Source organism: Carlito syrichta, unplaced genomic scaffold (genome assembly GCF_000164805.1).
Source record: "Carlito syrichta isolate Samal-C Ts95f unplaced genomic scaffold, Tarsius_syrichta-2.0.1 Scaffold302340, whole genome shotgun sequence".
Taxonomy (NCBI): Eukaryota; Metazoa; Chordata; class Mammalia; order Primates; family Tarsiidae; genus Carlito; species Carlito syrichta.
The window spans coordinates 56072-70210 of record NW_007246436.1 but is presented as its reverse complement, the minus strand read 5'-3'; the positions used below and the strand labels follow the sequence as shown (position 1 = coordinate 70210).

The window sequence follows — 14139 nt, the reverse complement described above, 5'->3', positions numbered from 1 at the left end:
AAGGGCCAAAGGGACTCTGATTACTCAAGCTGGCAAGGCAAGACCTGCTGAGGCCACACAGGAGGAAGTGGCTGGCCTAGTGTTTGTCCTCTAGGGCAAACTTGCTCAGGAATGGGAAGGAAGGAGGCAGAAAGGAGGTTTTTTTTGGTTTTTTTTTGTTTTGAGTTGGAGTCTCACTCGGTTGCCCAGACTGGAGTGCAGTGGCCGCTCCCGGCCACCGCAGCCTCGCCTGCTGGGCTCTGGCGATCCTTCCACCTCAGCCTTCCGAGTAGCCGGAATTACAGGCATGCGCTACCACGCCCGGCTGATTTTTTTTTTTTTATTGTAGAGATGAGGTCTCGTTGCCCAGGCAGGTCTCGAACCCGCAGGCTCAGGCAGTCCACTCACCTCAGCCTCCCAAAGGCGCGGGATTACAGGCTGAGCCACCGAGCCCGGCTAGAAAGGAGTTTTTTTATCTTGTTTATTCCCACCTGCATATTAAGGTAGTTAAATTTTCCAATCTACATGTATTTGAGGGCAAGAGTTTCTGGAGTTGGCTAGTGCCAAAGTTCTCCTTCTCCCAAGTTCTTGCATTAGTAACTTTTTTTTTTTTTTGAGTTGGAGTCTCACTCTGTCGCCCAGACTGGAGTGCAGTGGCCGCTCCTGGCCACCGCAGCCTCATCCTGCTGGGCTCCGGCGATCCTTCCGCCTCAGCCTTCCAAGTAGCTGGAACTACAGGTGCGCGCTACCACGCCCGGCTAATTTTTTGATTTATTGTAGAGATAAGGTCTCGCTGCCCAGGCGGGTCTCGAACCCGCGGGCTCAGGCAATCCACTCACCTCAGCCTCCCAAAGGCGTGGGATTACAGGCTGAGCCACCGAGCCCGGCTGCATTAGTAGCTTTTACATTTGTCTTCACCAGTGGTATTGAGTGTTTGCATTTCTGCTGTAGCAGATGGATTGGCAGATGGTATATTTTATAGTATTACCTTTGAATACATTGTAAAAGCCAGCATCCAATAGGTGGTCATTCTCTTCCAACCTTAGTGACCAAAGAATATAAGGAGGAAAAGGAACAGAAACCAGGGTAGTTGTTTAGGGACATAAAATGTCTCTCTTTAAAAAAAAAATTGGAAAAGATAGTTTATTTAGAAAGTAAATTAGAGTGAGAGAGAGAGAGGGAGAATAAAATGTCTCTTTAAGGAAAACCTGGATTGCTAATATGGGTCTTAGTGGAACAGGACAGTGTCTAGAGAATATAAGTGCCAAGGATGAGTTGTGGGCTCCTGTGGGATTCCTCACCGTGATCCTGAGCACATTCCTTTGGAGCAGCCCAGTTTCTTACAGAGGTTCTCGTTCTCTGGTCTGACTCTCACATGGGGGAATGGAATGGAAATAGCAGCCTGGTAGAGTCAAGTGTAGACACCGGTAGAACTAGAAGTCGGTGGTGCTTACTGCTGTCAGACTCGGTATCCTAGTTCAAATGGTAGAGCTGGTTTTTTCCACCACTAAAGTGAGACACATCTCTTGAGTAAAAGAGCTAAATTAGAGATAGGGTTGAAAATGGTCAGATTACATAGGGATAGAGTTTTGGCTCTTTTTTTTTTTTTTTTTTGAGTTGGAGTTTCTGTCGCCAGACTGGAGTGCAGTGGCCACTTCTGGCCACCGCAGCCTCGACCTGCTGGGTTCCGGCGATCCTTTTACCTCAGCCTTCCAAGTAGCCGGAATTACAGGCATGCATTACCACGCCCAGGTGATTTTTTTTTTTTTTTTTTTTAATTTACTGTAGAGATGAGGTCTCGCCAAGTTGCCCAGGCGGGTCTCGAACCCGCGGGCTCAGGCAATCCACTCACCTCAGCCTCCCAAAGGCGCGGGATTACAGGCTGAGCCACTGAGCCCGGCTGAGTTTTGGCTCTTTAAAGAGTATTTGTACCCAGGGAATTATAATCCAAAAATTGGGACAAGAGATGAATCAGGTGGGGTATGGATTCAAGCAGCCCAAATTTAGATCTCACCTCTCTGTACTTGGACACAACCCTTTTTGTCACAGGTAGATTTCCCAAATGACCCATTTGAAGATCTCTGTTCTGTAATCAGCGTTCTCTGGCATGGGTGTGAGCTTGATTGTTGATCTTTGCAGAGTCTAGGCTGCAGACTCTGAGGGGATGACCCCTCTAATAGCAGTGACCTATCTTCTTATAGTCCCTGAGAACAACAGTGAAGTCACCCTGTCACGTTAGAGGGTTTGGAAGAAAGGAAGCACTGACGTTGCTCTCCTGGGCATGTTTTGCAGAAGCGGAGAATGGAAGAGAGCGATGAAGAAGCCGTGCAAGCCAAAGTCCTGCGGCCCCTGCGGAGCTGCGACGAGCCCCTCACGCCCCCGCCTCACTCACCCACTTCCATGCTGCAGCTCATCCACGACCCGGTTTCCCCCCGGGGTATGGTGACTCGGTCATCCCCTGGGGCTGGCCCCAGCGACCACCACAGTGCCAGCCGCGATGAGCGCTTCAAACGGCGGCAGTTGCTGCGACTGCAGGCCACAGAGCGCACCATGGTACGGGAAAAGGAGAACAATCCCAGCGGCAAAAAGGAGCTGTCTGAAGTTGAGAAAGCCAAGATCCGGGGATCGTACCTCACTGTCACGCTACAGAGGCCCACCAAAGAGCTCCACGGGACATCCATTGTGCCCAAGCTGCAGGCCATCACGGCCTCCTCTGCCAACCTTCGCCATTCCCCCCGTGTGCTAGTGCAGCACTGCCCAGCCCGAACCCCCCAGCGTGGGGATGAGGAGGGGCTGGGGGGAGAGGAGGAGGACGAGGAGGAGGAGGAGGAGGAAGATGACAGTGCAGAGGAGGGGGGTGCGGCCAGGCTGAATGGCCGGGGCAGTTGGGCTCAGGATGGAGACGAAAGCTGGATGCAGCGGGAGGTCTGGATGTCTGTCTTCCGCTACCTCAGCCGCAGAGAACTATGTGAATGTATGCGAGTGTGCAAGACGTGGTATAAATGGTGAGCAGGGATACAGGGGGTCAGGAATAGGGGTATGGGAATAGGTGGCAGGCTTTCCGTGTGAGAACAGCTTGCATCTTGGCATCTGAAGGCTTGTGGTCCTAGAAGCAATGAATTGACCCTGGTTGTTTCCCAAACTATGGGTCCTGTGTAAAGATGGGGCCAGTTGTGCCTGCAGATGTCATTAGGGAAATTTGGCTGTTTGCCTTTTCTCCCTGTTTTATATCTTCCCATCTCTCTTGGCTGGGGGAGGGAAGCTGATTTGGGGGATGGACTTGTAGTTCGTGCTACAACTTCAGGGTTGTAAGGGCTGAAAATTTCCCCTCGCCTCAGCCGAACGTGTCATGTGTTGGGTTGTAAGAGCCTGTGATGTCCCAGTCACTCTTCTGGTGCCACAGATGACTACGCTTAAGCCCTGCCTCAATTCCTTCTCCATTCAGCAAGAGAAGCAGGCATGCTTTCCCAAATGAACTTGAAGGTGCTGACAATTCTCTGCAGTTTTATCTCTCATGCCCCAAATCTGGATCAGAATTCCTCTCTCCAGCAGGCAGCATCCAGTTTTGAAGTTCCCTTCATGAGGCTGACAGTTTTTATGTTGAACAGACAGTTAGGAAAAACAGATTCCGGTGATGATTGAACAAGGGGCTTCCTACTGGACATTGTTGGTTTTTCCTTGATATCTGGGTCACACCCTATTACAGCAGTTCTCAAAGTGTGGTGTCCTGACCGGTGGCATCTGCCTGGGAACTTGTTAGAAATGCAGATTCTGGGGCCCCATCCCAGGCCTCCTGGATCAAAAGCTCTTGGGTGGGCCCAGCAGTCTGCTTTCACAAGTGCTTCTCCAGGGGATTCTGATGCGTGCTCCAGTTTTTTTGTTTTTTGTTTTTTTGAGTCGGAGTCTCACTCTGTAGCCCAGGCTGGAGTGCAGTGGCACATCCACCATAGCCTCGACCTGCTGGGCTCAGGCAATCCTGCCTCAGCCTTCCAAGTAGCTGGAACCACAGGCATGTGCCACCACACCAGGCTGATTTTTTTATTTATTGTAGAGATGCAGTCTTACCAAGTTGCCCAGGCTGGTCTCGAACCCCTGGGCTCAGGCAGTCCTCTCACCTCAGCCTCCCAAAGTGGTGGGATTATAGGCATGAGCCTCCATGCCCGGCTCATGCTCGAGTTTTGAAAACCCCTGCTCTATTATCAGCTGCTTGCTTATGCCATACAAGTTTCACGTGCCATTGGTGGAATTTTTTCAGTCTTTAAATAAAGACCCTATTCTTTGCAAATACCAGTTTATTCCTCAAATCTGAATTAGTATGTGATCTACCCAAATTCTCGTAACATTTCTCTTTGTAGGGGTAGTGGGTCTGCCTGGTTCTATTCTTTGGTTTCCAAGGCAAGGCACATCAGACTCCCATTATGTACTGTCTCCTTCCCCTGCCAACCAGACTGAGTGGGGCTGGGAGGCAGGGCCTATAAAATATTCAGTGGAAGCCTGCATGGTGCAACGCTGTTTGTGGCCTGTGGATTTGTAGACTGCAGTGGAAAGGCGGGCCTCTTCCTTTCAGTTCCAGTCTGGACTGGCTAGAAAATGTCAAGATAGCACTGAGGCAGAACTCGAGGATAGGTGAGGACTCTGTAAGCCCAGTAAAGAGCCTCTTTCAGCCTGATGCATCGGTGGGCTTAAGGCAGGGTGAACTATGGACATATATGCTTAGTAGCACCCTGCATCTCATGCAGCTGTAAGTGACTGACAGGGAGCCAACACAGCATACCTGGTAGCTTCAGGCAGTAAGAAGTCAAGAAATTTTAAGAGGCTCCTTTATATACACTTTAGTAGGAGTTTTGCCATTTTAATGCAAACAGAGGTGTCAGAGGATATTATTTGCTGTGTGTCCCTAACAACTGAGTCGCTTTCTTAGATCCTTCAGAGTTAATCAGGGTGAGCTGGTCAAGTTATGCACTACTAATACAGGTTTGCAAAGTATGTAGTTGCTGTAGAGTCCAAGACAACTTTTTGCCTATTCTCTGAGGCAAAACATGATAGGATGTGATCTTTGGACACTTGCAGAAAAACCTCGGGAGAATGGCCCTCCAGGTGCTCTGCTTTTCCCAAAAGCCTTCAGCAGCCTGTGATGGGAGCTCCGTTGATGGGGTATCAAGTTTATGATGGCTGGTTCTTTTCCCTTTGGTCACAGGTGCTGCGACAAGAGACTTTGGACAAAAATTGACTTGAGTAGGTGTAAGGCCATTGTACCCCAGGCCCTCAGTGGCATCATCAAGAGGCAGCCAGTCAGCCTCGACCTCAGTTGGACCAACATTTCTAAAAAGCAACTGACATGGCTCGTCAATAGGCTCCCAGGTAGGTGAGCAGCCTTGCTGCTATCCTTCCAGGGGCCCAGAAGAAGCAGGTAGGAAAAGCTGCATTGTTGGCACTGCTGCTTAGAATCGCTTCAGGGTAGCAGTCCCATGACTTTGTTACCTTGCTGTTTAGCAAGAGATTTACCCAGAGCCACCTTAACTGCCAATTTCTTTTTTTTTTTTTTTTTGAGTTGGAGTCTCACTCTGTCACCCAGACTGGAGGGCAGTTGCACGCTCCCGGCCACCACAGCCTCAACCTGCTGTGCTCTGGCGATCCTTCCGCCTCAGCCTTCCGAGTAGCTGGAATTACAGGCATGCACTACCACGCCCGGCTGATTTTTTGATTTATTGTAGAGATGAGGTCTCGCTGCCCAGGCGGGTCTCGAACCCGCGGACTCAGGCAATCCACTCACCTCAGCCTCCCAAAGGTGCGGGATTACAGGCTGAGCCACCCGGCTAACTGCCAGTTTCTAAGGCAGCACTCTGGACCTGTAGGACAATCACTGCACTAGACAACAAAGACAGTGGTATCAGGTGTTGCTGCTGGCCCTTCAGTTATCAGCATAGCCATAGAAGAGGAAACTTGTTCAGATGTTGCCTTGGACAGCCCCTTGTAAACCCTTGTTTCCTTCAGCATTTTTAGCTCTTGGAAAGACAGGAAGTCACTCACTGTTATACTGCTGTGGTGGGAACTAAGCAATTGATTTAACCACCAAAGCTAGAAGATAAAATATGGAATACCATGGAAATCTTTGAGCTGGGTTACTAGAAGATTAGGACATTGTCCCTCTCCCATTAGACTGGAAGTTCATTACCTTGCTCAGGTCAGCCAGTAGTTGGAGCTTCCATTTGTGTTGGTAAGCAAGATATTATTGTGTGTCTCATTCCATCCATTGCAGGACTGAAAGACCTCCTCCTAGCAGGCTGTTCCTGGTCTGCAGTCTCTGCCCTCAGCACCTCCAGCTGCCCCCTTCTCAGGACCCTTGATCTTCGGTGGGCAGTAGGAATCAAGGACCCTCAAATTCGGGACTTGCTGACTCCACCGGCTGATAAACCGGGTATGCTCTGGGCCCAACTTCCCTGTGCTCATCTTGGGGTAGTGTTATCTGCCAATAGACCTCATCCTCAGAAGCGAAAGTAGTCTCAGAAACAATGCTGTGGAAGAACAGAAGAGTACAAAATGAGAACAGAATGATGGACTATGTACAAGTACAGGTTAACTATTTACAAGCAGATAACTATCTATAGACAAGTGAGTAAGTCCATTTTGTGGGTCAGTGGAGTTTGGGGCCCAGAGAGCATAAGCCGGAAGAAGTCTTAGACGCCTCCGTGGATGAGGTGGAACATCAAAAGCTGTTCGCATGGTGGTCTAGAAGAGTGCAGGGTGGGGGAAGGGGAGGAGCTTTCTGTACACACCCTTTTGCTGTGCTGCAATAAGCATAGTGTAGCAGCTCCAGAAGAAAGAAAACTTGTCTGGTTTCCTGGAAACTGCCCCCACACACTGCTCACTCCCTGAAGGCAGGGCTGGGTGTGGGCAGTTCTGCTTAACCCCTTCCAGGGGCCTGGCCAGTGAGTAGCTGATGCTGCCTGCAGCTTTGGAGGTGGACTGGAGAATGAAGAGTTTTGATCTAGGCACTTCTCTTGCTTGAGCAGGTCAGGACAATCGCAGCAAGCTCCGGAACATGACTGACTTCCGGCTGGCGGGCCTTGACATCACGGATGCCACGCTCCGCCTCATCATTCGCCACATGCCCCTCCTGTCTCGACTCGACCTCAGTCACTGCAGCCACCTTACAGATCAGTCCTCCAATCTCCTCACCGCTGTCGGGTCTTCCACGCGTTACTCCCTCACTGAGCTCAACATGGCAGGTATGCTCCTGCAGTGGTTCATGGTCAGCCGTGCCCCCGCCTCCTACAGGTTCCAAGCCATCCTGGAACTTTTCCAGAAAACCAGTGACCTCAGGCCTGGTCATTGAACCAGGTTGACTTGTTTCTTCACATCTGGGTCAGGACATGGATTTCTGTTCCCCTTTTCATCGATGGGGGACTGAGGCCTGGAGTAGTTAAGTCAGTTGCCTGCATGCACAGCTATCTAGCTGTGCTTTGAACAGCTTTGCAGCCCTTGTGCTTGCTGTCTGATGGTGCTGGGAGTGAGGGACCAGGGGCCCTTTAGAGGCCACGGTGCTGATGGCACTTCTGGTCTCTGAGCCAGGTAGCTGTGGAACAGAGAGGGCTTTTGTTTAGCATTTTGTGGGAAAGAGGGCTAGGGGAGTTGAATGGCAGAGGATGGCTTCTGGGGCTGTGTGTACGAGTGTTGTCCTTCTGGCCACTTTCCCCACAGGTTGCAATAAATTGACAGACCAGACCCTGATCTACCTACGGCGCATCGCCAATGTCACCTTGATCGACCTTCGAGGATGCAAGCAGATAACTCGAAAAGCCTGCGAGCACTTCATCTCAGACTTGTCCATCAACAGCCTCTACTGCCTGTCTGACGAGAAGCTGATACAGAAAATCAGCTAAGACACACCCAGCCCAGACTGAACAGGAAACCGATCTTCCCCTGACTCCCCACCAAGGAGAGCTTCTCTCCCTGACCCTGCACGGGCTCTGAGGCCAGCGTCACACTCCCTCTCTGCTCTCCTGTCCCTTGAGCCCTTCCTCTGCAGGTGGGGCAGAGAGGGTGGCAGACACCAGGCCTACTTGCCGCTTCTCTCCCTCCGAGGAAAAGGGAGTAGCAGATTGATCCGAGGGAAAGCACAGGCGGTGCTGTCGAGGCGCTTGCTCGCTTGCTCGTCTGCCAGGAGGCCGGCGCTCAGCTTGGGGTGTTTGTGCGAACTTCATCTGCACTGGGCCTGTGCCCTCCTCCCACCCATGGTCCCCAGTAGTGCCTGGTTCTGAGCAAATTCCCAGGGAAGAAAGCGGCCCTGTCTCCATGGCCAGGTTCTCCTTGTGGTGTCCAGTGCGTGTCTCTCCTCTGTCACACTCTCCCGGCTTATGCAGGAGGGGCCGGCAGCCCCAGGAGTCCCAGACCCACGCAGATCACACTGGTGCTGTTGAGATGCCCCAAACTTGGTGTCCGTGTCTGCTCTCCCTCCTTCCCTCCCTTGAGCTTGATTCTGTCTAGCACTCGTGCTCGTTCACATGATGAGGTTGCCCAGCCCTTCCCAGCCCTACCCAGACTTCCCTGCTAGTCTGTTGAGGTCCTTATTGCACTTATTGGGGTTGAAGCTCTTCAGAGGAGCTGGGACTGTCTACCCCAGGGACATCCCCATTTCCTTGCCACCCAGGTGGATTCTGAGACAGGCACCATCTCCTTGGTCCCCCTCCTTGGCCTCCCACCTGTTGCCCCTTTCCACATGTCCTCATTCCTGCCTAAAGAGGGCTTTCCCAGGATGCATGTCCTCAGAGGGAGCAACCTGTCTCCCCCAAGCTGAGGGAGCAGTGGACTGGGCCAAGCCCCACCTGCCTTCCAGCTAGGCTCCTCCAGGCCTCTGGTTTAGTGTAGCCCCCAGAGCCCAGGCCTGTGGATAGCCCCAGCGGCTCACTGACCTGGCACCTCTTGGGGGCGGTCAGGGGTCCTGCTTGGAAGCCAGTCACCTGCCCTCTGCCTGCAGCCATGGAAGGGGGTGTGCATGTGCCTCTGTGTGTGTGGCTGAGTGTGTTCCGCGTGTGTGTGGAGGGAGGGAGGGAGGGGAGCATGGTGTCTCCCACTCCACCGCCCTTTGTTGAGCCCCATCAGCTGCCCCCTTTTACTTTGCATTGAACGGCCTGTCCAAAGATCCTCTCTCTAGGGCAGCAGAGAGCTTTTTGCACTTTAAAAAAAAAAGGAAAGAAAGAAAGGTCGGAATTTCTTTTGGGTCAGTGTTGAAGTGTGTGAGGAGATGCTTAATAGCAGCCCGTGGCAAGAGCTTATACATGATAGACGCAAATTTGCACTCTGCTCCCCATCTGTAAGGATATTGATAGCACAACCTTGCCCCGCCTTCTCATCCTCCAGCCCCATCCCTCCCTGGCCCCTTTCCTGTAGCCCAGTCCAGGCTTTCCTCCTCCTGAAGCCCTGCGGGGGAGAGGGCGGAGCCCAGGCACCAGGGGTCTGAAGTGTGAGCCACCCAGAGGAGAGACGCCACCTGCACCCTTGCCACTTCCAAAGCAATAGAGGCAGAGGGGTCCTCTCTTTGCCACCGAGCCCAGCTTTGACCCTGGCATTAACTGGCCTTCCTAGAGGAAACTGGGTCCTGGTAGGGGTGGCATTTTGTCCGTTTCTTCCAATCTGCTGATTTTCTTGGCTGCACCTTACAAACAGCAGTCTGCTCCCATGACCCCTCTGCCCCTTCCATTGGTCTCCAGGCCCCAGCGATCTGGGGTTGAAACTTTGAGGAAATGCCAGTGACTTATTCCAGAGTGCCTCAGTTAGGGGAACTTCTCTGTAAAGAACCCTGGGTATTGAGCAAAAACCTTATTAATATTATTGTTAATGACCTATAATTGGAAGCTTCCTGCCTTTTTTTGGTTGCTCCTGTGGAAAATACCGAAAAGCTTACTTCGTTTTGTTTTGTTGTCTTTTTATAAAAGGGGAGGTGGAGAGACCCCTTCAGAGCAGGGATTGTGCCGGGAGAGTGCCTCTGACTTTGGGACGTTTCATCCACAGAAATTTCCAAGCTGATGGTTTGTTTTGGGTTTTGGCTTTTATGTTTGTTGGTTGGTTTGGAAAAACAAGCATTTTTACCGTGCACGTAAATTGGTCGGCGGAAAAGGGAGCCCGGTAGCGGCAGCAGATGGACAATGCCCAAGCTGGGTTTCACTTTTCGTTGGGACTGTGAGGGGAAATGGTTTTTAGAGGCGAGGGCTGGTCCTTGTGGAGGAAAGACGTGTCTCGGGGCCAGAGGAACCTGGGGCGCCCCATCACATTCCCGGCCATCTGCTCTTAGACACGCCTTGCCAGAGAGCCTGCCCTCCTCAGACTGCAGGACCAGGCCCCGCCTCCATCTTTCCAAGCACCGGGGCGAAAAACCACAAAGGAAAGGAAGAAAATTTATATATATATAATATAAAATCACTTGGTGATTAAAAAAAATAACTGCTCCATAAATAAAACTCCTAAAGTCACTATGTTTAAAGGGTTTGGTTGTGTTTTTTGTTTTTCGGAGAAATACTGTAAATATATATTTTTTGTTGCTGATTTAGAGTCAATCTCCAATGTTGTGCTAAAAATTTTAAGTTAAATGTAAGCATTAAGGGGATAAGTCTTATGCTATCTCAGTTGACACATTGGGGTTATTTTGGGCCGGGGAAGGAGGGAAGCTAGTTGGACTTGGTTTTGTTTTCTAAAAGTTCTCCACTATTGGTTTGAGAGAGAGAGCAAGGACATCTTTTCTCTGACACATGGGAATGGGAGATATTTGTGTAATAAAATTTTTAAAAGACAAAAAAAGAAATAGCCTCCAATGGGAAATATTTTGATTTAGGTTTTGTTTTTGTTTGTTTTTTTGTTTTGTTTTGGTTTTTTTTTTGTTTTGTTTTTTAAATAAAAAGGCTTTAAAAACAGAAACTAAACCTCTTCTGCTTTGATGTGTGCGTGTGAGCAAATTAAGTCAGAAGGTCGTGGCCAAGGCCAGGGAGTGCTTCCCTCGCCCCTCTGAGCAGAAGCGGCAGAACTATGGCACATCTGGGTTACTTGGATTTCCTTAGCTTTTTTTTTTTAACATGAAAAAGCAGCACTTGCTTCTAGAAACACGTTTATTTCATCAAGGTGAACTTTTTAATGGATGTGAAAATTGTAGGTGTGAGCTTACCTGATTCCTCTCTCCAAAAAAAAGGACGGCACTTGGAATGACTCTGCAGAAGCCTCTGAGAACAGGCATGAGGATTTCTAATCTCCATTCCCATCGCTGGCAAGCCATTAGCCAAGGCCGTCCACTGAAATTGCAGAAAAGCCACCAAGCAGGGCCTGGGCCCACCTAATGCTGCTGCTCATCCCTTGCCATTTTGAGCACAAGCTTGCAGCCTTTAAACATGGGTGCCACGTGAGGCCAGAGAACTGCCTCCTCGCCCGACTGCCGTGACTCAGGAGGGCTGCAGTTCTACCTGGGAGGGCCCGAGCAGGCTTCCACCGCTGCCTTAGAGGAGCTGGAGGGTCCTGTCCATCCTGCTCCCCAAAGGGACGGTTATGGACCATCTCTGGTTCTGCTGCATGGTCTAGAAGCACAGGGGCTGTGGACAATGGGCTAATTTAATGTTGGTTTCCTGCGGATGGATACGGACGTGGCCATGTTTAGGGAAAGGAAGTGTCCACTTTGCCTCCTAAATATCTCAGTAACCCATCTGCCTCTTAGTAATTTCACCCCTGGCACCCTAGTGGAAGCCACCATTGTTCACAACCTCAGCCACAGCAACAAGTGGCCTCTGGTTCTCCAGTCCAATCCCCCGTCCTCCATATTGACAGCCAGAACATTTCTCTTAAAACATAGATTTGTTGCCTTTGGGAGGCTGAGGTGAGTGGATTGCCTGACCCCGCAGGTTCAAGACCTGCCCGGGCAACTTGGTGAGACCTCATCTCTACAATAAATCAAAAAGTTAGCCGGGCGTGGTAGCACGTGGTAGCACTGCACTCCAGTCTGGGTGACTGAGTGAGACTCCAACTCAAAAGAAAAAAAAACAAAAAACTTAGGCATCTAACAGGGATCAGTGGCTCAGCCTGTAATCCTGCGCCTTTGGGAGGCTGAGGTGAGTGGACTGCCTGAGCCCGTGGGTTCGAGACCCGCCTGGGCAGCAAGACCTCATCTCTACAATAAATCAAAAAATCAGCCGGGTGTGGTAGCGCGCACCTGTAATTCCGGCTACTTGGAAGGCTGAGGCGGAAGGATCGCCAGAGCCCAGCAGGTCGAGGCTGCGGTGGCCGGGAGTGGCCGCTGCACTCCAGTCGGCGACAGAGTGAGACTCCAACTCAAAAAGAAATAAATAAATAAATAAAGATGAGAAACTGAGTTGCGGACACAACAACTTTGTCAAAGTGATTTGGCCATTAAAGTCCAGAGACACGCTCAGAGTCTGTGCCATCCAGCCTGCTAGCCAGCCTCCCTAGACACATGATCACATACCCCATCCCCCTTAGACCGCGACCCCCATGAGGCTGGCGTCTTCATTCTACAGATGACAAAGCCAGGGCTCAGAGAGGTGAGGTGTCAGTCCCAGGGTCAGTGGTAGAGCTGGGACTTTGAAACCTCTACCTCAGCTCAGTCTCCTGGGCAAGGTGCTGGCTCACACTCCTCCCCCAGGGCACTGCCAACTCCCAGAGGTGGAGGCAGCCCTAGCTAGTTCTACCCCAGCACACACCATCTGCCCCAGGAGTCAAGGCATGAGGAGCTTTACTGATTGTAATAAAAGGTGATGTATGTGCTGGGCATGGTGGCTCACACCTGTAATCCCAGCACTTTGGGAGGCGGAGGCCAGAGGATTGCCTGAGCCCAAGGATTTGAGACCAGCCTGGGCAACTTGGCAATACCTCACCTCTACAACCAATCAATAACAGCCAGGTGTGGTGGCACACACCTGTAGTTCCAGCTACTTGGAAGGCTGAGGTGGAAGGACTGCCTGAGCCCAGAAGGTTGAGGCTGCAGTGGCTGTGAGCGTGCCACTGCACTTCGGTCTGGGTGACAGTGAGACTCCAACTCCAAAAAAAAAAGGTGATGAGGTACGTATGGGAGTGGAGGAAGGACCAACTTCGTGGGCAAGTGACCCACACAGTCACACAAGGCCCTGCGCTCTGAAGGGTCTGTGCCACCTTGAACTTCTTAATACGTTTTGGACACGGGCCCTCCGTTTTTGCATCAGGCCCTATCAGTGATGCTGGTCCTGGGGTGAGAGGCAATCCCAGCTCCCCTCAGGCCAGCTCTGTGCCAAGTGCATTTTGGGTGGTCAGTGGTGCGGCAGGCCTGGCGCCTGCTGGCTGGGGAGACCAGTCCTCCCACCATCTTTCCAGGCCACAGCTCTCAGAGCAGGGGCACAGCAGGAGGCCTCAGCGCCGACATCCACGTGTGGGCAGGAAACAGGGAGAGAAGCCCCAGAGGTGGAGACCTGGCTCCATTCTCTGCCCGATGCTGTCACCCAGGCCCTGCCCCCTCCTCCCCCACCGGCCCCACTCCAGAGAAACGGGGACGGGGAGCTCCAGCTGCCACCTCCCCAGAGTATGTATGCCACGAGGGAGCTAGGACATCACCCAGAGGGACATGGAGAGGAACACACCCCGAAAGACCCAGAAGAGGAAAGGCGAAGAAAGGAGTAGATCGAGAGGAGGAAAGCGACCATGGAGGACACCTGGGGGAGACCCAAGGAAGGCCGAGACACTCCATGACCGTGGCCACTCAGCAGGCCGTGTCCCCAGTCCCACACATCACACACCTCATCTCAGTTCATCTTCCAACCATCCAGAGGCCCCTTTCTGAGGACGTCCTTTGTTCGGATGAAAAAGGTAAGGCTCTCGGAGAGGTCAAGTTACTCGCTTAGGGCTCTCAACCAGGTTAGAGGGAGGTGGCACTGGGATCCGACTCCGGGTTTTTTCCAGCCCCGCAAACCTCCCGCATGGCAAGTACCGGCGGCCACAGCGTGGACCCGGCGGAGGCGATGAGGCCGTGAGTCGAACATTCACGGGCCGTTTGCGAGCGTCGAGGAACCGGGACTCCCGCCGCGAACACCGCAGGCTCTGGGGCCAGGCTGCGCGGCGGCGCAGGGGCGCATGCGCGCTGGGCACGACTCCGGGAGGGAGGAGGGGCGTGGGGAGGGAGCGTGGTCCGGGAGAGGG

At 52.0% G+C, this 14139-nt stretch overlaps 1 protein-coding gene across 2 annotated transcripts in view; it reads left to right on the top strand.

Annotated features, from left to right (window-relative positions):
* The window catches only part of KDM2A (lysine demethylase 2A), a 136630-nt gene extending 126109 nt beyond the window's left edge, over nucleotides 1–10521 (top strand). For both annotated transcript variants that reach the window (XM_008056397.1, XM_008056398.1), the window contains 5 exons: nucleotides 2272–2984; nucleotides 5177–5340; nucleotides 6239–6397; nucleotides 6993–7208; nucleotides 7681–10521. In XM_008056397.1, the coding sequence (XP_008054588.1) occupies nucleotides 2272–2984; nucleotides 5177–5340; nucleotides 6239–6397; nucleotides 6993–7208; nucleotides 7681–7862 (1434 nt within the window). In that variant the 3' untranslated portion in view covers nucleotides 7863–10521. The remainder of the gene's footprint in view (nucleotides 1–2271; nucleotides 2985–5176; nucleotides 5341–6238; nucleotides 6398–6992; nucleotides 7209–7680) is intronic.
* The last annotated feature ends 3618 nt before the right edge of the window (nucleotides 10522–14139 follow it).